General features: G+C 39.4%; 1 protein-coding gene across 1 annotated transcript in view; it reads right to left on the bottom strand.

Annotated features, from left to right (window-relative positions):
- Positions 1 to 23,849, bottom strand: part of LOC133639760 (low-density lipoprotein receptor-related protein 4-like) — a 284,058-nt gene that overhangs the window by 68,108 nt on the left and 192,101 nt on the right. The window contains exons 7-14 of the mRNA XM_062033354.1: positions 21,556 to 21,675; positions 21,345 to 21,470; positions 14,671 to 14,796; positions 14,252 to 14,386; positions 10,341 to 10,466; positions 9,858 to 10,088; positions 2,865 to 3,021; positions 2,312 to 2,529 (exon numbers count right to left, since the gene is read on the bottom strand). Of these exons, the coding sequence (XP_061889338.1) occupies positions 2,312 to 2,529; positions 2,865 to 3,021; positions 9,858 to 10,088; positions 10,341 to 10,466; positions 14,252 to 14,386; positions 14,671 to 14,796; positions 21,345 to 21,470; positions 21,556 to 21,675 (1,239 nt within the window). The remainder of the gene's footprint in view (positions 1 to 2,311; positions 2,530 to 2,864; positions 3,022 to 9,857; positions 10,089 to 10,340; positions 10,467 to 14,251; positions 14,387 to 14,670; positions 14,797 to 21,344; positions 21,471 to 21,555; positions 21,676 to 23,849) is intronic.

Genomic DNA, 23,849 nt, shown 5'->3' with positions numbered 1-23,849 from the left:
AGTATGATGATTCTATGTGTCTACATTAAAACATTCTTCTTCATACTGCATTAATATATGCTCATTTTAAACTTTCATGCAGAGAGGGAAATCACAACTAAGTCAATTTAGCAAAACTGTATTTATTAAACAGTTATTAAGCAGTGGCACAAACATTCATGTCATTTCCAAAACAGAAAGTGCAAGATTGTCAGAGACATTTTAAAACAAGCTATTAGTGCACTTTTGTGCATGATGTCACTAAGATGACATATCAAAACAACACTAAATTAAAGTGCACTTTTTGTCCAGAACGCCACTACAATAGTTTAAAACTATTGCGCATGATGTCACACAAGATATTTCAATAACTGTCAAATAAAAATGAGCTGCATAATAGAAAATCAAATAGTGTATGTCCTTCGCTATGTGGTAGGTTCCTGCGGACGTTATCTCCTTATGTCGTGGACTATTAAGGCATGTAGACAAACATTTACAGAATATTTCTGTGAATAAATATATATATAAATATATATGTAAAAATATTTTTCTTCTAAAAATTAGTGAGTGCGGCTTAAATACCGGTGCACTCGGTACTTGATTACTAAAATAGTCAACAGCTGCAGCCCTATAAAAATGTGCTTATTTCCTATTTTTTAAGCACCGTTTTGGATAAGGTTCGGCAATGGCACCATTTTAAAAGGACCATTTTGGTACTAGTATCGGTTCAAATATAAACAATACTAGAGATGTCCGATAATGGCTTTTTTGCCGATATCCGATATTGTCCAACTCTTAATTACCGATTCCGATATCAACCGATACCGATATATACAGTCGTGGAATTAACACATTATTATGCCTAATTTTGTTGTGATGCCCCGCTGGATGCATTAAACAATGTAACAAGGTTTTCCAAAATAAATCAACTCAAGTTATGGAAAAAAAAAATGCCAACATGGCACTGCCATATTTATTATTGAAGTCACAAAGTGCTTTTTTTTTTTTTAACATGCCTCAAAACAGCAGCTTGGAATTTGGGACATGCTCTCCCTGAGAGAGCATTAGGAGGTTGAGGTGGGCGGGGTTGAAGTGGGGGTAGCGGGGGGTGTATATTGTAGCGTCCCGGAAGAGTTAGTGCTGCAAGGGGTTCTGGGTATTTGTTTGTTCTGTTGTGTTGTGTTTATGTTGTGTTACAGTGCGGATGTTCTACCGAAATGTATTTTGTCATTCTTGTTTGGTGTGGGTTCACAGTGTGGCGCATATTTGTAACAGTGTTAAAGTTGTTTACACGGTCACCCTCAGTGTGACCTTTTATGGCTGTTGACCAAGTATGCCTTGCATTCACTTGTGTGTGTGTAAAGCCGTAGATCAGAGAGTAGAGAGAGAGAGAGAGAGAGAGAGAGAGAGAGAGAGAGAGAGAGAGAGAGAGAGAGAGAGAGAGAGAGAGAGAGAGAGAGAGAGAGAGCAGATATTTGTCCATTCTTAACATGTACAAGACACATAAGAACTGAAATTACATTTTCGGCACAATCCCGCTGAGTGGTCCAGACTGAGTCCGAGGAAAAAACCTCACATAAGAGTAAAAAAAATATCAGTCTGAGGCTGGACCCTCAGACGGGACCGCCAACGGATCAGCCACTTAGGGCGCTCCTAGATATTATGTGATTGGGCCGGTACGCAAAGGCAGTGCCTTTAAGGTTGATTGGCGCTCTGTACTTCTCCCTACGTCCGTGTACCACTCCGTACAGCGGCGTTTTAAAAAGTTATACATTTTACTTTTTGAAACAGACACTGATAATTTCCGATATTACATTTTAAAGCATTTATCGGCCGATAATATCGGACTGCCGATATTATCGGACATCTCTAAACAACACTAGGGCTGCAACAACTAATAGATTAAAATCGATTATTAAACTAGTTGCCGATTAATTTAGTAATCGATATGTTGGATCTATGCTATGCGCAGATTTTTTTATTTATTTTTTAAAATTATTATTATTATTATTATTTTTTTTTTTTAAATAAACCTTTATTTATAAACTGCAACATTTACAAACAGCTGAGAAACAATAATCAAAATAAGTATGGTGCCAGTATGCTGTTTTTTCCCCCAATAAAATACTGGATAGGATAGAAATGTAGTTTGTCTCTTTTATACGATTATTAATCGATTAATCGAAGTAATAATCGACAGATTAATCGATTATCAAATGAATCGTTAGTTGCAGCCCTAAACAATACCCATCCATACATTCCAGTGGGGTCCCTACAATATGTGAGTCATATTCCAAAAGGCAAAAAACACCCAAAAAACGTGATACCTTACCTTGGTTGATGACGGCTTTGCGATTGCGCCCGTCCAGGTCGGCCCTTTCGATGACGTGGTGCTTGGCGTCGACCCAATACATGCGGTGTCCCGCATAGTCGATGGTCAGGCCATTGGGCCAGAACAAGTGTGTGTCTGCAATCACCCGCCGGTTCGAGCCGTCCATGTTGGCGTACTCGATGCGAGGTGTGTTGCCCCAGTCGGTCCAGTAGATCTTACTGAGGAAGAGGAAAATGGGAGCAAAATATTAAGACTGGATGACCATGAAGAAATGGTTGCACTATTTGACAAAACAGATGTTTGACCAATTTCTATACTGAATGTGTCTATCTTTTATCTTGCATGCTTTCCCTGTCAGGGAGTCTTAGCCACAGTTTCTTTTAGAAAGATCTTAGCTCCGCACAGATGCACGCCTGTGGGCAAAGCAGTGCTGCCAAACTCTAATCCCAGCTCTGGAACTGTGCTACAACTGGGACACATCCAGAGAGGATAGTGTGCACATTGGAAACCATCTGCTCCCAATCACTTAGCGTCTGCGCGCCGGCGCTCATACCCCTCTATCGGGTGCAGCGCGATGGCCCGGGGCTTCTCCATGTTCTGCCACAGTAGGACTTTGCGGTGGGTCCCGTCCAAGTTGGCCACCTCAATGCGGGAGGTCCCGGAATCAGTCCAGTACAGTTTGTCGTGGATCCAGTCAATGGCCAGCCCACCTGAGTGAGAGAGGAACATGTTTAAGTTCTGTTACATATACTTTCATTTTGTACATGGTAATTGGGATTTGTTATACACTACCGCTCAAAAGTTTGGGGTCACCCAAACAATTTTGTGGAATAGCCTTCATTTCTAAGAACAAGAATATACTGTCGAGTTTCAGATGATTGTTCTCTTTTTCTGGCCATTTTGAGCGTTTAATTGACCCCACAAATGTGATGCTCCAGAAACTCAATCTGCTCAAAGGAAGGTCAGTTTTGTAGCTTCTGTAACGAGCTAAACTGTTTTCAGATGTGTGAACATGATTGCACAAGGGTTTTCTAATCATCAATTAGCCTTCTGAGCCAATGAGCAAACACATTGTACCATTAGAACACTGGAGTGATAGTTGCTGGAAATGGGCCTCTATACACCTATGTAGATATTGCACCAAAAACCAGACATTTGCAGCTAGAATAGTCATTTACCTCATTACCAATGTATAGAGTGTATTTCTTTAAAGTAAAGACTAGTTTAAAGTTATCTTCATTGAAAAGTACAGTGCTTTTCCTTAAAAAATAAGGACATTTCAATGTGACCCCAAACTTTTGAACGGTAGTGTATACTGTATATATAATATGATATCAGTATATATTATGTACTGTAAATATTACATATATGTTATATTTCATATTGCTACTATCGTACATTTTTAGTCTACTTTATACCTGCATTATCCTTTCCATCCTTTGTAACTGAGCTACTGTGTGGAACAAGTTCCCTTGTGGATCAATGAAGTTTCTCTAAGACTAAGTTTCAAATTCTGTGGATGAAAAATTAACATGCGTTGGGAAATAGTGTGATTATTGCTTTTATAGTGCGTCCACGTTTTGCTATGTTGCAGCCTTATTAAAAAAAATGGTATGAATCCATGTTTGTCCTCAAAATTCGACACACAATACCCCATAATGTGGAAAGTTTTTTAAATTTTTGTTTTTGTGCAAATTTATTAAAAATAATTAACTAAAAAAAATCACATGTACAAAACCCAAAACCAGTGAAGTTGGCACGTTGTGTAAATGGTAAATAAAAACAGAATACAATGATTTGCAAATCCTTGTCAACGTATATTCAACTGAATAGACTGCAAAGACGAGATATTTAATGTTCGAACTGAGAAACGTTGTTATTTTTTGCAAATATTAGCTCATTTGGTATTTGATGCCAGCAACATGTTTCAAAAAAGCTGGCACAAGTGGCAAAAAAGACTGAGAAAGTTGAGGAATGCTCATCAAACACTTATTTGGAATATCCCACAGGTGAACAGGCTAATTGGGAACAGGTGGGTGCCATGATTGGGTATAAAAGCAGCTTCCATGAAATGCTCAGTCATTCACAAACAAGGATGGGGTGAGGGTCACCACTTTGTCAACAAATGCGTGAGCAAATTGTAGAACAGTTTAAGAACAAAATTTCCCAACGTGCTATTGGACTAAGGAATTCAAGGATTTCACCATCTATGGTCCGTAATATCATCAAAAGGGTCAGATAATCTGGAGATATCACTGCACATAAGCGGCTAAGCCCGTGACCTTGGATCCCTCAGGCTGTACTGCATCAAAAACCGACATCAGGGTGTAAAGGATATCACCACATGGGCTCAGGAACACTTCTGAAAACATATGTTGCCATCCAAGCAACGTTATCATGGATGCCCCTGCTTATTTCAGCAAGACAATGCCAAGGCCGAAAACAAACATTGAATGCCCGTGACCTACAATCCATCAGGCGGTACTGCATAAAAAACCGACATCATGTGTCAAGGATATCACCACATGTGCTCACGAACACTTCAGAAAATCACTGTCAGTAAATAACGTTTGTCGTTACATCTGTAAGTGCAAGTTAAAATCAAGTCAATCAAAAGATGGACTGATGCAAAGTGGAAAAGAGTTCTGTGGTCTGACGAGTGCACATTTCAAATTGTTTTTGGAAACTGTGGACGTCGTGTCCTCCGGATCAATAATGAATAGAACCATCCGGACTGTTATAGGCGCAAAGTTGAAAAGCCAGCATCTGTGATGGTACGGGGGTGTATTAGTGCCCAAGGCATGGGTAACTTACACATCTGTGAAGGCACCATTAATGCTGAAAGGTACATACAGGTTTTGGAGCAACATGTGTTACCATCTAAGCAACGTCTTTTTCATGGACGCCCCTGCTTATTTCAGCAAGACAATGCCAAGCCACAAACCCACGCTTCCCACCCAACCCGATGGAGCGTGAGAGGTGCTGCAAAGAGGAATGGGCACAACTGGCCAAAGATATGTCTGCAAAGATTGTGGCATCCTATTCAAAAAGACTTGAGGCAGTAATTGCTGCCAAAGGTGCATCAACAAAGTATTGAGAAAAAAAAACAACCTTTTCACATTGTCATTCTGGGGTATTGTGTGTAGAATTGTGTGGACAAAACGGAATGTATTCCATTTTGAAATAAGGCTTTAACTAGGGATGATACTCGAAACCGGTTTTCCCGGTTGTTTGATAAGAAATGAACCGAGTCCTCGGACTCGAATCCCTTTTTGAGAACCAGTACCCGCTATCGAGACCACTATAGTAAAGAAAAAGAGTTGGTTCTTTATTCAAATCCCTCGGAACGAATCCCGTCCCGACCAGAAATGCTCCGTGGGACATCACAAGAAATGGCGTCACGTAGATCAGTCATTAGGCGCAGATAGCGAAAGCAGGAAAAAAATGGACGCGAAAAAGCGCTCCAAGGTGTAATAAAGTTCAAAACAAAAAGGTATAATCCAATGAATAACTTTACTGAGAAATTTGAGCAGGGTAAAAACACATGAACACTCACAACCTGAAACATAGCAACCAGGCTAGCAACGCACCTCCTTTACGGCAGCTGTCGCAACGTTCTTAAAGCAACCGCAGCACATACATATATATGACATCTCCCTTTTTTAACTTTTGTTTTTCTTTACTTGTAAACAAAACAAAATCACACTGTATATGTGTTGTCTGTCTAATTATAAATAATGCAGACGAGGCGTGTTGGCTGAGTTCTTGACGTTTACTTTCACAGCGTGCTCATAACCTCATTCTTAGCTGCCGGGTGACAATATGCAACACTTTTCGGGGCTACCGCGCATGCTCGTCACTCCCGTTGCATGCTGGGTAGTGTAGTTGTTATATTCCCTAGCTCGGGGGTCGGCAACCCGCGGCTCTAGAGCCACATGCGGCTCTTTAGCGCCGCCCTAGTGGCTCTCTGGAGATTTTTCAAAAATGTATGGAGAATGGAAAAAGATGAGGGGAAAAAATTATATTTTTTTGTTTTAGAATGTTTTCTGTAGGAGGACAAACATGACACAAACCTCGCTAATTGTTATAAATCACACTGTTTATATTAAACATGCTTCACTGATTCGAGTATTTGGCGAGCGCCGTTTTGTCCTACTTATTTTGGCGGTCCTTGAACTCACCGTATAGTTTGTTTACATGTATAACTTTCTCCGACTTTCTAGGACATGTTTTATGCCACTGCTTTTTCTGTCTCATTTTGTCCACCACACTTTTAACGTTGTGCATGAGTACACAAAGGTGAGTTTTGTTGATGTTATTGACTTGTGTGGCGTGCTAATCAGACATATTTGGTCACTGCATGACTGCAAGCTAATCGATGCTAACATGCTATTTAGGCTAGCTATATGTACATATTGCATCATTATGCCTCATTTGTAGGTATATTTGAGCTCATTTAGTTACCTTTAAGTCCTCTTAATTACATTTATATCTCATGACACATGTAATATGGCTTTTAATTTTTTGCGGCTCCAGACAGATTTGTTTTTGTATTTTTGGTCCAATATGGCTCTTTCAACATTTTGGGTTGCCGACCCCTGCCCTAGCTCATAACATCTTTCCCCCTATAAAGAAATAATGTTAACTCAATAAAGTGTATTTCTTTTTTTAGCTTTAACTTTTCATTTTTTAGCATTGTAACCACATTTGCAAAGAACCTTTCTATTCATAGAATTTTCTTTCAATAAAGAAATAAAGTGCAAAAATGTCAAAGCATCATAACAAACAGTTATGTCAAATAGCAGCAGAATTGCACTTTTTGGAGAGCTGTATTATTTTCAGTTTTGTGCCCAAGGGACTGATTTTATTTAACAGTATATTATTATTTATACACCTATAGTGATCACAGAGACAGGTTGTTTTTGTGTTACTGTATATATTTGTTTTTTTGAAAAATCCCACTTAATATACTTTGGGTAACAACAGTCAATATTGTTTTTATTTTTTTTAGAGGGGTAACAGTCAATATTTATTTATTTATTAGATTAAATTGTTTTCTTACATAATAAAAGTGAGCTTTTGTTAAACCAAATATTGTGTGTTTTTTTCCATATACAACAACCTATCTGGACTCGATAAGAGAATCGATAAGGAATCGGTTCGATAAGAGGATTCGATAATAGGCTCGAACTCGATAATTTCTTATCAAACATCATCCCTAGCTTTAACATAACAAAATGTGAAGCACTGTGAAAACTTTCCCCAAAAGGGACAGGCGGTAGAAAACGGATGGATGGATGTATTGACTGTTGCTTGTCCTACAATGGAAGTCAGCATCAAAACACTGCCCACAATCATTTGAGCATGAAAACCTCACTTGGAGTTTGTGCTCGCACATGCTCATTTTACGCTTGTGCTCACAAAGTGAGGTTTTCATGCTCGAAGATTTCAGCACAATTTTCAGCGACAATCAATACCGTGTCTGCTATGTGGCCTCCGTGCGGGCTGGCGCCGTCTTTTTGCTCGCACGCTGACTCTGTTTGCACTCGCTTTCGCTTTCTCTACACCAGTTTAACACTCCGGGGCAGGCAATCCAATACACAGCCCAGCTGTGTCCTTCTGATTGGTCACTTTGAACGCCTACTCTCTCCTTGTCGCAGCCAATCCTGGGAGCCTGTTGTGTGTCCCTTCTGGGATCTGAGCCGAGGATGTCGTTGTGGCTTGTGCAGCCCTTTGAGACACTTGGGATTTAGGGCTATATAACTAAACATTAATTGATTGATTGAAGAAAATCATTGTTTTTACGAAACATAAGCAGTGTATTTTGTCATTTAATATCCATCTTTTACATTACAACCTATTAAACGATGACGTTACCATTCATTATGATGGCAAACTTTAAATTTGAACAACTTAATGTCTTCAAAGACACAATATATTGCCAAAAGTATTTGGCCACCCATCCAAATGTTCAGAATCAGGTGTCCTAATCCCTAGGGCCGGCCACAGGTGTGTAAAATCAAGCATTTAGGCATGGAGACTGTTTCTACAAACATTTGTGAAAGAATGGGCCGCTCTCAGTGATTTCCAGCGTGGAACTGTCATAGGGTGCCACCTGTGCAACAAAATCCAGTCGTGAAATTTCCTCGCTCCTAAATACTCCAAAGTCAACTGTCGGCTTTATTATAAGAAAATGGAAGAGTTTGGGAACAACAGCAACTCAGCCACCAAGTGGTAGGCCACGTAAACTGACAGAGGGGTCAGCGGATGCTGAAGCGCATAGTACAAAGACTTTCTGCACAGTCACTTGCTACAGAGCTCCAAACTTCATGTGACCTTCCAATTAGCCCACGTACAGTACGCAGAGAGCTTCATGGAATGGGTTTCCATGGCCGAGCAGCTGCATCTAAGCCATACATCACCAAGTCCAATGCAAAGCATGGGATGCAGTGGTGTAAAGCAGTGGTCCCCAACCACCGGGCCGCGGACCGGTAATTGGTACCGGGCCGCACAAGAAATAAGAAAAAAATTTTAAAAAATAAAAATGTTTTTTTTTTTGTTCTTTTTAAATTAAATCAACATAAAAACACAATATATACATTATATATCAATATAGATCAATACAGTCTGCAGGGATACAGTCTGTAAGCACACATGATTGTATTACTTTATGAAGAAAAAAATACAAAAAAAAATACAAAAAATTTTTAAAAAAAAAATATATATATATATACTACCGTTCAAAAGTTTGGGGTCACATTGAAATGTCCTTATTTTTGAAGGAAAAGCACTGTACTTTTCAATGAAGATAATTTTAAACTAGTCTTAACTTTAAAGAAATACACTCTATACATTGCTAATGTGGTAAATGACTATTCTAGCTGCAAATGTCTGGTTTTTGGTGCAATATCTACATAGGTGTATAGAGGCCCATTTCCAGCAACTATCACTCCAGTGTTCTAATGGTACAATGTGTTTGCTCATTGGCTCAGAAGGCTAATTGATGATTAGAAAACCCTTGTGCAATCATGTTCACACATCTGAAAACAGTTTAGCTCGTTACAGGAGCTACAAAATTGACCTTCCTTTAAATAGATTGAGTTTCTGGAGCATCACATTTGTGGGGTCAATTAAACGCTCAAAAGGGCCAGAAAAAGACAACTTTCATCTGAAACTCGACAGTCTATTCTTGTTCTTAGAAATGAAGGCTATTCCACAAAATTGTTTGGGTGACCCCAAACTTTTGAACGGTAGTGTATATGTGTGTATATATATATATATATATATATATATATATATATATATATATATATATATATATATATATATATATATATATATATATATATATATATACACATTTTTTGACTCAGGGTCGTCAAAAAGTTTGGGGACCCCTGGTTTAAAGTGACGGCCGCCTATTCAATGCCCACCCCCGAGTGCCAAAAAGAATATCCGCCGCTCAAGTGAAAGACACATCGCGAGCGAAACTATTAAATGAGTCAGTGAGTGCGGTTGTGTTGTTTTGAAGGCATACTGTACTCACCTGGGCTCTCCAGGCCGGTGGAGACCACCTCCTCCACGTTGGACCCGTTGAGGTTGGCCTTCATGATGCGGTCCAGCGTCACGTCGGACCAGAAAACCAGCTCAAGGCTGTGATGGAAGTCGAGGGCGATGGCGTTTTCGAGGTTGTTGAGCAGTAACGTGTACTCGGAGCGGTGCGGCAGAACCTGGCGGATATCGATCCGGTTGGCAAACAGCAACACTGGCTCTGGACCTGTGGTACAAAAAAAACATGGCGAGGGGGGTAAAAATGGCAAGGTGTCAACTAAATATCAAAGTTACGGGGTAATCAACAAACAAAATTGTTTTAATAACACATAACATTTATTCCAAATCAAGTCCAGACCTTCAAAATCTGTCAAATGGATACAGCTACGAAGACAATCTAAACAATAGGCAACCACATTTTTACAAGGCCTGTAATTGTCGGTTTTCAGAGTTGGAACACGGTGCAAATGCTCCTTACCCAGCGCCTTGCAACTCCGCTTGTCGGGCCGCAGCTCGTAACCCTGAACACACCAGCAGTGGAAGCCGCCTTCGATGTTGGTGCAGCCTTGGCTGCAGTAGCCTTCTTCGGCACACTCGTCCACATCTGCAACACGCCGCAGAGGCCAATGAAAAAAAAAGGGGGAAATGTCAAAGTCAAACCGCTGGAAGGGTAATTCATTATTTTACTAACTGTAACGCCCATCGCAAAGTACGCTGGGGTGGCCAAAGATGATTTCAGTTAAGTGTAGTTTTGGTACCAGTACTAAAATATATTTTGGTACTTTGATACTTTTCTAAATAAAGGGGACCACAAAAAATGTCATTATTGCCTTTATTTTAAGAAAACAATCTCATGGTATATTAAACATATGTTTCTTATTGCAAGGTTGTCCTTAAATAAAATAGTGAATTTGTCTTTTAGTAGTAAGTAAGCAAACAAAAGCTCCTAATTTAGTCTGCTGACATATGCAGTATCATATTGTGTCATTTTCCATTCTATCATTTTGTCAAAATTATTAAGGACAAGTGGTAGAAAATAAATTTTTAATCTACTTGTTCATTTACTGTTAATATCTGCTTACTTTCTCTTTTAACATGTTCTATCTACACTTCTGTTAAAATGTAATAATCACTTATTCTTCTGTTGTTTGGATACTTTACATTTGTTTTGGATGATACCACAAATGTGGGTATCAATTGGATACCAAGTCGTTCAGGATCATACATTGGTCATATTCAAAGTCCTCATGTGTCTAGGGACATATTTCCCGAGTTTATAAACATAATATACATTTTTTTAAAAACGAAAGAAGATGTTGTGATGCCAAAAAATATCGATGTAATCATAGTAGTATCGACTAGATACACTCCTGTACCTGGTATCATTACAGTGGATGTCAGGTGTAGATCCACCAATGGCGTTTGTTTACATTGTGACGCGGGTGAGCTACAGTGTGTAGTGAAGCATGTTTAGCTATTCCTCGTCCTGCAGGGATGATACTTGTAAGAAACTTACTTTATTTGTTGCTATGGAGACAAGGATTAGTGATTTAGACGTAGCTAAAACACTGCAGACGGCGGATGGACGTTAGCCGCTAGCTAGCTAGCCATGTCTTAAAGCACCTCTTCCTGAAGGCATTTCAGTGTTATAACTTCACCTTTATCGTTAGTTTTTAAGCCAAAATGCGTCCGTTCTCCCTTTTCTGTCTACACACTGTGTCTGTTTGTAAGTACTGCGTGGTTGTTACGACAATTTGATTCAGAATCGATTCTCAAGTCAAACTGATTCTCTCAATGTATTATTTGGTATAATAATTATAATGAAACATTTTCAAAACAGGTTACAGATTAGGAAAGCTCATTCTGGTTTCATGGAGATGGCCTAAAAAATAGCTTTTTTAAAAATGTATTCCTACAAAAAAATAAATAGAAAGGAAAAAAAAAAATTATTAATAATTTGTTATATAGCATAGCACAGTGGTCCCCAACCTTTTTGTAGCTGCGGACTGGTCAACGCTTGAAAATTTGTCCCACGGACAATATATAATGTATATATTGTGTTTTTTATGTTGATTTAATAAAAAATAAAAAAAAATGTATTAATTTTTTATTTTTTATTTCTTGTGCGGCCCGGTACCAATCGGGGACCACTGGTATATCAGTTTGAAAAAGACGTTTTTAAACAATTTCCATGCAACCAGATCCAACATGTAACCTGTTTTGAAAAATATATATATATAAATATATATATATTTATATATATGTATATATTTTTTTAATATTTTTTTTATTAGATATTTGAAAATTATGAATCATTTTACAATCGGAATGAATAAGAATCGCAATTCAGATTTGAATTGATTTTTTTGTGAACCCCTCTTAGACATACATTATAAGTGATAAATAAATGACAAATGGGTTATACTTGTATAGCGCTTTTCTACCTTCAAGGTACTCAAAGCGCTTTGACAGTATTTCCACATTCACCCATTCACACACACATTCACACACTGATGGCGGGAGCTGCCATGCAAGGCGCTACCAGCGCCCATCAGGAGCAAGGGTGAAGTGTCTTGCCCAAGGACACAACGGACGTGACTAGGATGGTAGAAGGTGGGGATTGAACCCCAGTAACCAGCAACCCTCCGATTGCTGGCCCGGCCACTCTACCAACTTCGCCACGCCGTCCCCCCTAAGTGCACTTAGTGTTGAGCAATATGGCTGTTTAAAACCAATATAAACATATATAAGGTTATCAATATACAATATAGTTGCATATTACTTACATGCGGCATCAGTTGCGCATTAGAAATCATTAATGAACGTGTCTATATCATTCAACTTGCTGCGTCATGAGCCAAAATCTAATGAATTATTGTGGTCAGTAAGTGTCGCAAAAAACAATAACCACTCCACTTCAACTCAAAGACTGTGTATATCCATTTCAGACATTTAATACAGAATAGGTTAAGTTTTTTTAATATTACCATTAGTCTATGAGTAAATTAACTTAAGCAAGCCTTTTCTAACAGTCCACACTACAAAATGATAAAAGTATGTACTATGATTCCCGCTGATATTGTTTCGGATCAATATTGATATCGGCCAATACTCAAGACTCCAATATCAGGTATCGTAAGTGAAAAAGTTGTAGCAGGACAACCTCTATGACTGTCCGTATAGTTCAGGGGTCGGCAACCCGCGGCTCCGGAGCCGCATGCGGCTCCTTGACCACTCTGATGCGGCTCAGCTACATACATGCCGACCCCCCCGATTTTCCCAGGAGACTTATGGATCTCAGTGTCTCTCATACATAGATTACTCCCAGGGAAAAAATAATCCTACTTACACTCTAATTACTAAATAAAGGGCGCACCCTAATTGCACTGCAGTAATTGTCCTCTATAGCATTTACATACAGCGTGCCAGTCCAGCCACATGTTGCATGTTGTTATTACTTGCACACACAGGAGACAGCAAAGCATACTTACTCATCAGCCACCCAGCTTACACTGACGGTAGCCATATCAAACAACTTTAACATTGTTACGTTACAAATATGCGCCACACTGTGAACCCACACCAAAAAAGAATGAAAAACACATTTCTGGAGAACATCCCACCGTAACACAACATAAACATAACACAACCATTACCCAGAATCCCATGCAGCCCTAACTCTTGCGGTCTACATTATACACCCCCGCTACCACCAAATCCCCCCACACATCAACCCCGCCCCCCTCTCCGTGAGTTGGTTGAGCGGAAGAGTTAGGGCTGCATGGGATTCTGGGTATTGGTACCGTCAGTGTAAGATGTGTGGCTGCTGAGGTAGTACGCCTTGCTGTCACTTACGTGAGCAAGCCGAAATTGCATTCTACATGTAATCGAGCAGGTACACTTTTAGGGCAGACTGTAGAGGGCGTCAAATGCAGTGTCATCACGCTCTGATATTCGGGAGTCTCCCGGGAAAAATGAGAAGGGTTGGCAAGTATGACCCTATCAAGCGCCATTCATTCGAAACTCACGGTCTGCACTAACATCAAATTTCCACATTAAACGAAACTCGCGGTCTGCACTAACATCAAATTTCCACATTGAAGTGCGTGCCGGTGCGTGTGTCGGAGACCCCTGGTTAACATAGCACAAAGCATTTAAGCTTTGTATGCGGTGTTTTCCATTTTAATTTTTTTTCGTGGCTCCCATTACTTTCTTTAATTTGTGAAACTTGCCAAAATGGCTCTTTGAGTGGTAAAGGTTGCCGACCCCTGGTATAGTTTCTGAAAACTTTTTTCAAATCAAATCTTGAGTCATTAACTGAGCATTCTATATCTGGAGTAACCTTTTTAGTTAGTCTTCGGGCATGAACACAGCCACGGACACACAAACCTTGGCAGGATCTGCCGTCATCCATCAGTCGGTACCCGGTGTGACAGGTGCACTGGACCAGTCCGCGGACCATTTGGCACTTCTGGGAGCAACCTCCGTTATTCTGATTACAGTTACCATCGCTGGAGCGTGGACCTACATGGAAACAGTCCAGGTAACAAAGTGTAGAAAAGTTCCACAGCAGTCATGAGTTTTGCTATCCCAAAGCCCAAATTACACATAAGCAGCGTTTAATGTTGAAAAAAAATCAAGGTAGTATTCATTAATATTTAATTTCAGACCCGCAATTTAGAACAAAATAGTAATAATGGATACATATCGCTGCAGGGTTATTAGTGGTAGGGTCAGCAGGGTAATTAAACGTTCATAGGAGAGAAACTTTCCAGACTATTTTAGTGGCGAGTTTAATCTCTACTCACGACATTCATGATGTGGGAGTTCGTCAGTCCCGTCTTCGCAGTCGTTGACCTCATTGCACACCTTCCTTTGACCGATACAGCGTCCATTCCCACACTGGAACTGGTCCGGAGCGCAAGGCGACGTCTCTGCAGGGACACACGACAGAAATCAGTGTAAAACAACTTGCACTTAGCCTAGTCTATAAAATCCGCTACACCTCCCTGATACCAAAGTACATGTCAAACCATTTCCTTAAAGGCCTACTGAAACCCACTACTACCGACCACGCAGTCTGATAGTTTATATATCAATGATGAAATCTTAACATTGCAACACATGCCAATACGGCCGGGTTAACTTATAAAGTGCAATTTTAAATTTCCCGCTAAACTTCCGGTTGAAAACGTCTATGTATGATGACGTATGCACGTGACGTCAATCGTTGAAACGAAAGTATTGGTACCCCATTGAATCCAATACAAAAAAGCTCTGTTTTCATCTCAAAATTCCACAGTATTCTGGACATCTGTGTTGGTGAATCTTTTGCAATTTGTTTAATGAACAATGAAGACTGCAAAGAAGAAAGCTGTAGGTGGGATCGGTGTATTAGCGGCTGGCTGTAGCAACACAACCAGGAGGACTTTGACTTGGATAGCAGATGCGCTAGCCGACGCTAGCCGCCGACCGCACGGATGATCGGGTGAAGTCCTTCGTCCTTCCGTCGATCGCTGGAACACAGGTGAGCACGGGTGTTGATGAGCAGATGAGGGCTGGCTGGCGTAGGTGGATAGCTAATGTTTTTTCATAGCTCTGTGAGGTCCCGTTGCTAAGTTAGCTTCAATGGTGTCATTAGCAACAGCATTGTTAAGCTTCGACCAGCTGGGAATTATTAACCGTGTAGTTACAGGTCCATGGTTTAATAGTATTGTTGATCTTCTGTCTATCCTTCCAGTCAGGGATTTATTTATTTTGTTTCTATCTGCATTTGAGCCTGATTCTATCACGTTAGCTCAGTAGCTAAAGAGCTTCGCCGATGTATTATCGTGGAGATAAAAGTCACTGTGAATGTCCATTTCGCGTTCTCGACTCTTATTTTCAAGAGGATATAGTATCCGAGGTGGTTTAAAATACAAATCTGTGATCCACAATAGAAAAAGGAGAAAGTGTGGAATCCAATGAACCCTTGTACCTAAGTTACGGTCAGAGCGAAAAAAGATACGTCCTGCACTGCACTCTAGTCCTTCACTCTCACTTTCCTCATCCACAAATCTTTCATCCTCGCTCAAATTAATGGGGTAATCGTCGCTTTCTCGGTCCGAATCTCTCTCGCTGCATTGTAAACAATGGGAAAATGTGAGGAGTCCTTCCTCCGGTGACGTCACGCTACTTCCGGTATAGGCAAGGCTTTTTTTTATCAGCGACCAAAAGTTGCGACCTTTATCGTCGTTGTTCTCTACTAAATCCTTTCAGCAAAAATATGGCAATATCGCAAAATGATAAAGTATGACACATAGAATGGATCTGCTATCCCCGTTTAAATTTAAAAAAATCATTTCAGTAGGCCTTTAACGTAAATGACCGCCATAACCACAACACCAGGGTGAGCTCCACTAACCACGTTAAACCCAGATTCCGATCTAACAAAGGTCTTAACTCATTCTCCTTCTATGCCACACCAATATGGAATGCACTCCCAACAGGTGTAAAAGAAAGTGCATCTCTACCCTCCTTCAAAACCGCACTAAAAGAACACCTCCAGGCAACTTCAACCCTAGACTAACACCCTCCCCACCTCCACATCCCACCTCAACCCTAGACTAACACCCTCCCCCCTCCACATCCCACCTCCCCGGATTGTAAATAATCAAATGAATACACTTTTTCTTATGCTTTCTGAACTCACTATGTTCACAGCTCGCTGTACATATCCTACGAAGTCAGACCTACACTGTTTCAATGTCCATTTCTCAGATGATGCAATTGTTGATGACTGAAGTGCGTGATATCAACCAAACCTATGCAATGTATATACTCTGATGATTAACTTGTGTGATGACTGTATTATGCTGATAGTATATATTTGTACCATGAATTGATTTACGTGGACCCCGACTTAAACAAGTTGAAAAACGTATTCGGGTGTTACCATCTAGTGGTCAATTGTGCAATCTACAGGGTTTCCCACACATTCATTTATTTGTGGCGGCCCGCCACGAAAGAATTATGTCCGCCACAAATAAAAATAAAAAAACTTTAAAAAAATAAAATTAAAATAAAAAATATATATATATATTTTTTTGTCCTCTCCAGCTTCTCAGGCAAATCATATAGTTGAAGTAGATGCCCATATCGGCTGTTCAGATTTACTTTACAAAAGAGAAGTGTAGGATACTTCTCTTGTTGCCTTATTTGTATTTGACTTTATTAAATGTATTTATATTAGAAACACAACATGTGTATATAACAAAGGGTGCAAAGTCTGCAGGCAGTAGGAAACACATGGTTAAGTGTAGGGAGTAAAACTGATGGCAGTCTAAAGTTCAAGATTTTTGGAGCTCTTTGTTCAGTGGATCAGATGTTTGATGAAGCTCTGTGTCTATCTACCACCACTACTGTTTTCTGTTTATTTGTTACTGACTGTGGCAGGACACCTCTGCCTCTGTTTCACTTTATGTTGCTGGTAAATAATATGGTTGTAGTAGTAGGCTAAAGTTAAATTATTTAGTATGCACTGATTAAAGGGGCAGAGCTTTGAGACATTTTAGCTTTTATATTTTATAAGATATATTTTTTGTAAGAACCACAATTAATAAATATATTTCAGTGAATATCTTATTGTTCAAATCTGTATATAAATATGTACATGAAGTGTTGTAATTATATTGTACAATGGATGGATGGATGGATGTTTAAAACAAAACTGTTATTATTAATTAGTAAGTATACATTTTTTGAGCCTTTTTAGAGAAAATCAAATCATTGTAGTAAATTATGCAAATTACTCAATGATGTCATGGTGACCACGCCCATAGCCACGCCCCCACCACCACAGGTATCTTGGCAGTTTATGGGAAACACTGATCTACTAATAAAAGTTTCAATCAACCAATCAATCAATCAATCCCGTGTAGTCTAGTCTTGACAGAACAATGCAGCCAAGACAACAAGTCGTTGAAGATGTTTCTAGTTAGAAGACCCGTTTTGTATCTGTGCTCGTTGTGGTCGCAATGGAGGGCATCAGGGAAAGACTATTTAAAGTAGTTTTTCTTATTAAACAATTAACATTTATTCCCACATTAAACACCCAAAAATGCTAACAAGTACAGGTGTCGATTCATAGGCACAGGGAATTGGTATCGCACCTTATGTCCCAGTTTTCTACCCAAGTGTGGTCATCCCTTGTATCCTTCCCACCTTCCTTGCTATCTTACGCCCTTCCCACCTTCATTTCCACATTCCAGTCCGTCTATGTTTTGTCTAATGTGCATGCAATTACATATTCGCATTCATTATGCCAAGTGCTATTTGTGTTACGTCTCTGCTTGTGTTTCAATCCAGTTCAGACATAATTAGAAGTCCCTGAGTAGACTCTTACAGAGATCCAAGTAATAGCTAATTAACACCCCATGTAGTAATTAACCCACTGGTGTTTCAAAAGGGAGATGACTTGCATTAAAAAAAAAGTTAACACACTTAAACACTAATATAATGAGTAAAGTCACGTCAGGCCGGATCTACTAAACTCCAAATAAACATTAAACAGTATGATGATTCAATTGGACTCGTTTGATTGAAACTTGTATTAGTAGATTGCACAGTACAGTACGTATTCCGTACAATTGACCACTACATGGTAACACCCGAATAAGTTTTTCAACTTGTTTAAGTCGGGGTCCACGTAAATCAATTCAATCAATCGATTCCCATTCCTGGAGACGTTTTGATTCAGAATCGATTTTCCATTCAACACGATTCTCGTAGTATATTAGTTGGTGTATAAATTAGAATTAAAGCTTTTCAAAACAGATTAAAGGTTACCAAAGCTCCTCTTGGCTGCTGTTGGCGACTTACACGTGCAGTGTTGGCTTTAAAAACTATTTTATTTTTATTTTTTACAATTTTAATGACAAAATCATAGAATGTTAATCAGTCTAATAATAATATAAAACAGAGCGACCCCAAGTCTAATACAATCCCAGTTTTACAATAGAAATTAACAAATTAATTGTAGAAATTTGCATAGCAAGTAAGAAAACATAAAAATACAATACTAGAAAAAAGGGAATCAAAGATGAGTAAAATCAACGGTTTTAATAATAATAATTATATCAGATATTGATTCTTAAAAAAAAAAGAATTGAAAGTAAAACAAAAAACATTTATGTATGTATATATATATATATATATATATATACACTACCGTTCAAAAGTTTGGGGTCACCCAAACAATTTTGTGGAATAGCCTTCATTTCTAAGAACAAGAATAGACTGTCGAGTTTCAGATGAAAGTTCTCTTTTTCTGGCCATTTTGAGCGTTTAATTGACCCCACAAATGTGATGCTCCAGAAACTCAATCTGCTCAAAGGAAGGTCAGTTTTGTAGCTTCTGTAACGAGCTAAACTGTTTTCAGATGTGTGAACATGATTGCACAAGGTTTTCTAATCATCAATTAGCCTTCTGAGCCAATGAGCAAACACATTGTACCATTAGAACACTGGAGTGATAGTTGCTGGAAATGGGCCTCTATACACCATACTTGCCAACCTTGAGACCTCCGATACCGGGAGGTGGGGGGCGTGTTCGGGGGTGGGGCGGGGGCGTGGTTGGGGCGTGGTTAATAGGGGAGTATATTTACAGTTAGAATTCACCAATTCAAGTATTTCATATATATATATATATATATATATATATATATATATATATATATATATATATATATATATGAAATACTTGACTTTCAGTGAATTCTAGATATATATATATATATATATTTATTTATTATACATATAAATAAAATAAATACTTGAATTTCAGTGTTCCGGGGGCTATCCAGTAGATGGCAGTATTGTCCTGTTTAACTTCTCCTCCGTTCATGACTCGGCCACCGTGTTCAATGGAGAAGTCTGTTCTACAAAATGTACAGGCAACATAATTACATACCCCTTCCCCTTTGAACTGTCCTGGATGAACTGAAATTCTTGTTTCCATTCGTTTTGGAACTTGCAAGCGTATTTCTTCATCTTGCTCGTCGACGGCGTCGCCATGTCTGTAACTTCCTCGTTCTTCTGCTTCGTCTCCTTGTTGTGTGCGCAGTTGTGCACTCTACTCTCTAAAAGCCGTTGATGTTATGACGTCATTGGGCAGGCAAGCTGTTTATATTGTGGGAAAGCGGACGTGAGAACAGGCTGTCCCCACTCAGGTCCTCATTGAGCTGGAGGGTGCGTGGCCTCCAGCTCCGGCTGAATACCGGGAGTTTGTCGGGAGAAAATTTCTGCCGGGAGGTATTCGGGAGAGGCGCTGAATACCGGGAGTCTCCCGCTAAAAACGGGAGGATTGGCAAGTATGATATACACCTATGTAGATATTGCACCAAAAACCAGACATTTGCAGCTAGAATAGTCATTTACCACATTAGCAATGTATAGAGTGTATTTCTTTAAAGTTAAGACTAGTTTAAAGTTATCTTCATTGAAAAGTACAGTGCTTTTCCTTATTTTTTAAGGAAAAGCAAAAATAAGGACATTTCAATGTGACCCCAAACTTTTGAACGGTAGTGTGTATATATATATATATATACAGTGGGGCAAAAATGTATTTAGTCAGCCACCCATTGACAATCAATGGGTGGCTGACTAAATACTTTTTTGCCCCACTGTATATATATATATATATATATATATATATATATATATATATATATATATATATATATATATATATATATATATATATATATATATATATATATATATATATATATGTGTGTGTACATATATACGTATATAATTAAGTTCAACTCCTACCTTGTTAACTTCCGTGACGACATCCTTTAAGTTTTATAATCAATCAGAAACATCATGCAGCGAAAATGTGAGAGAGAGTGTAAAGAGTGTTTCTCCCATCATATATTGTAATGGATTTAAATGGGTGTAATTTGTATTTTTTTCCGGCACGTGAACACTTTTTATAATATCCACAAAGCTCAGCGAGCAGGCTGCGTTATGTGTGACCATGTGTGTTGACTTTATCTGTTGGTTGCATTTTCTTGTGTGCCATGACTAGGGAAGGTTGTCTGGATTGGGTCATATAACTAAATCATGTGCTATATAAGTTGTAGCAATGAGATTGTCAGATGTTTAAAATTACTGGGAGACACCCCACGGGCCAGATTCCTTATTAAACTTATCACGTCTCACGGGCCAAGTTGTCTTATCGGATCAAGTGAAAAAGTTGTATCAGGACACCCCTAATTAAAATATGAAGAGATTTAATGTGCTAGTTCTGAACATGAAAAATAGAGACCAAACCTTCCATCCCTTCACCAGACAGTGGTCAAACTATAAGGCTCTTGTTTAAAACATGACGCTCAGCTGAAAACAAGATGTGACTTTGTTGAGAGCCCCACTGTTGCCGTGACAACAACAGAAGCGTGCGATACATTCACCCTCCGAAAGAAGAGCAAGTGTCGTCTCACCCGATTTCTCACAACCCTCTTCATCGCTGCGGTCCGAGCAGTCGTCTTCGCCGTCGCATCGCCACGACAACCGCACACAGCGTCCCGTTCCACACCGAAACTGGTCTGCCGTGCACATGGACGTAGCTGCGGCCCAATTTCAGTGTCACACACGTGGCATAAATGAAAAGGCATAAAGAAAATAGACGCACAAGCCAACAAGCATACTCACTGCAATTCTTCTCGTCGGACTGATCGTCGCAGTCGAATTCGCCATCACACCGCCATCCTGCGTTGATGCACATGCCACTGCTGCACATGAACTCCACAGACCTGCATGGCTGGTGGGATGCTGCACAAAAACACACATCAGAAATAGGACAAAGGTATCAAAAACGAGCACATACTCGCTAATAATAATAGCAATAACAATAATATATGGTCATTTTATAACTTTGTAAAACTTAAACTTGATATGTAAGTTTTGTTTTGATAGAAATAATTATGTAAAAAAAGGGTTTAAAGTAACACAAAATCTAAACAGATCACGACACAAAAATAGGGTGTCTCAACACCTCTCGATAGATTTTAGGGGACCGGTGCTGAAGCCAGAAAGGAAGGGTACTTATCAAGGAAAGAATTCATGAAAAAATTATTATAAATGTAATATAAATATAAAATAATTAAATTAAAAAACACAAAAAACATGTGTCCAGTACATGCATCTGTCTAATAAGGCAAAGCAAGTTTCTTTATGGAGCATGAATTAAACAAGACAATTCAAAGTGCTTTACAGCCAAATACAGGAAAGCAAAAATAAAAATAATCATAAAAATAATAATAATAATAACTCCCTCCCTCCCACCTGGTGATATAAAGTAGAGATGTCCGATAATGGCTTTTTTGCTGATATCCGATATTCCGATATTGTCCAACTCTTAATTACCGATTCCGATATCAACCGATACCGATATAAACAGTCGTGGAATTAACACATTATTATGCCTAATTTTGTTGTGATGCCCCGCTGGATGCATTAAACAATGTAACAAGGTTTTCCAAAATAAATCAACTCAAGTTATGGTAGAAAGTGCCAACATGGCACTGCCATATTTATTATTGAAGTCACAAAGTGCATTATTTTTTTTAACATGCCTCAAAACAGCAGCTTGGAATTTGGGACATGCTCTCTCAGGGAGAGCATGTCCCTGAGAGAGCAGGTTGAGGTAGGCGCGCTTGGGGGAGGGGGGGGGCGAGGTTGGGGGGGAGTGGTGTAGGGCAGTGGTCCCCAACCACCAGGCCGCGGCACCAGGCCGCGGCACCGGGCCGCGCAAGAAAAAATAAATAAATAAATATATATATATATATATATATTTAAATATATATATATTTAAATATATATATATATTTAAAATTAAATCAACATAAAAAACACAATATATACATTATATATCAATATAGATCAATACAGCCTGCAGGGATACAGTCCGTAAGCACACATGATTGTATTTCTTTATAAAAAAAACAAAAAAACAAACAAACAAAAAAACTATTCAACACCCCCCCCCCCCCCCCCCCGGTCCGTGGGACAAATTTTCAAGCGTTGACCGGTCCGCAGCTACAAAAAGGTTGGGGACCACTGGTGTAGGGGGTAGCGGGGGGTGTATATTGTAGAGTCCCGGAAGAGTTAGTGCTGCAAGGGGTTCTGGGTATTTGTTCTGTTGTGTTTATGTTGTGTTACAGTGCGGATGTTCTCTCGAAATGTGTTTGTCATTCTTGTTTGGTGTGGGTCCACAGTGTGGCGCAAATTTGTAACAGTGTTAAAGTTGTTTGTACGGCCACCCTCAGTGTGACCTGCATGGCTGTTGACCAAGTATGCATTGCATTCACTCGTGTGTGTGAAAAGCCGTAGATATTATGTGATTGGGCCGGCACTACGCCTCCAATAATGTTGTCTGGGTGGAAATCGGGAGAAATTCGGGAGAATGGTTGCCCCGGGAGATTTTCGGGAGGGGCAGGCACTGAAAATCGGGAGTCTCCCGGGAAAATCGGGAGGGTTGGCAAGTATGACTGGGAGACGCAACTGCTCTGTACTTCTCCCTACGTCCATGTACCACTCCGTAAAGCGGCATTTTAAAAAGTAATGAATTTTACTTTTTGAAACCGATACCGATAATTTCCAATACTACATTTTAAAGCATTTATCGGCCGATAATATCTCTAATATAAAGAATAACGCATCTCTCTTCTATTGCACACTCCTTACATACCTTGCTATGAATGTGACCTGTGCTTCTCAAATAAATCTAGGAAAGACAATTTTGTTAGACTACTTGATTAGAAAAATTCCAAAACACCTTCTTTTTCCCCATTTTCTTGGGAAATTTCCCCTTTACTGACATGCAAATGTTGACAGGTATGCTCTGTCTCCCTTTATTAAACATGGCCTCCAGACGAGTCGCCACGTAAAGTTTTCAGCGGCGCTGCTGTCAGGGTTAATTGTAATTGTATTGTAGTCTGCAGCCG

This window comes from Entelurus aequoreus, linkage group LG02, assembly GCF_033978785.1.
Source record: "Entelurus aequoreus isolate RoL-2023_Sb linkage group LG02, RoL_Eaeq_v1.1, whole genome shotgun sequence".
NCBI lineage: Eukaryota > Metazoa > Chordata > Actinopteri > Syngnathiformes > Syngnathidae > Entelurus > Entelurus aequoreus.
The sequence above is the reverse complement of the archived record's forward strand: the minus strand, read 5'-3'. Positions and strand labels throughout refer to the sequence as shown.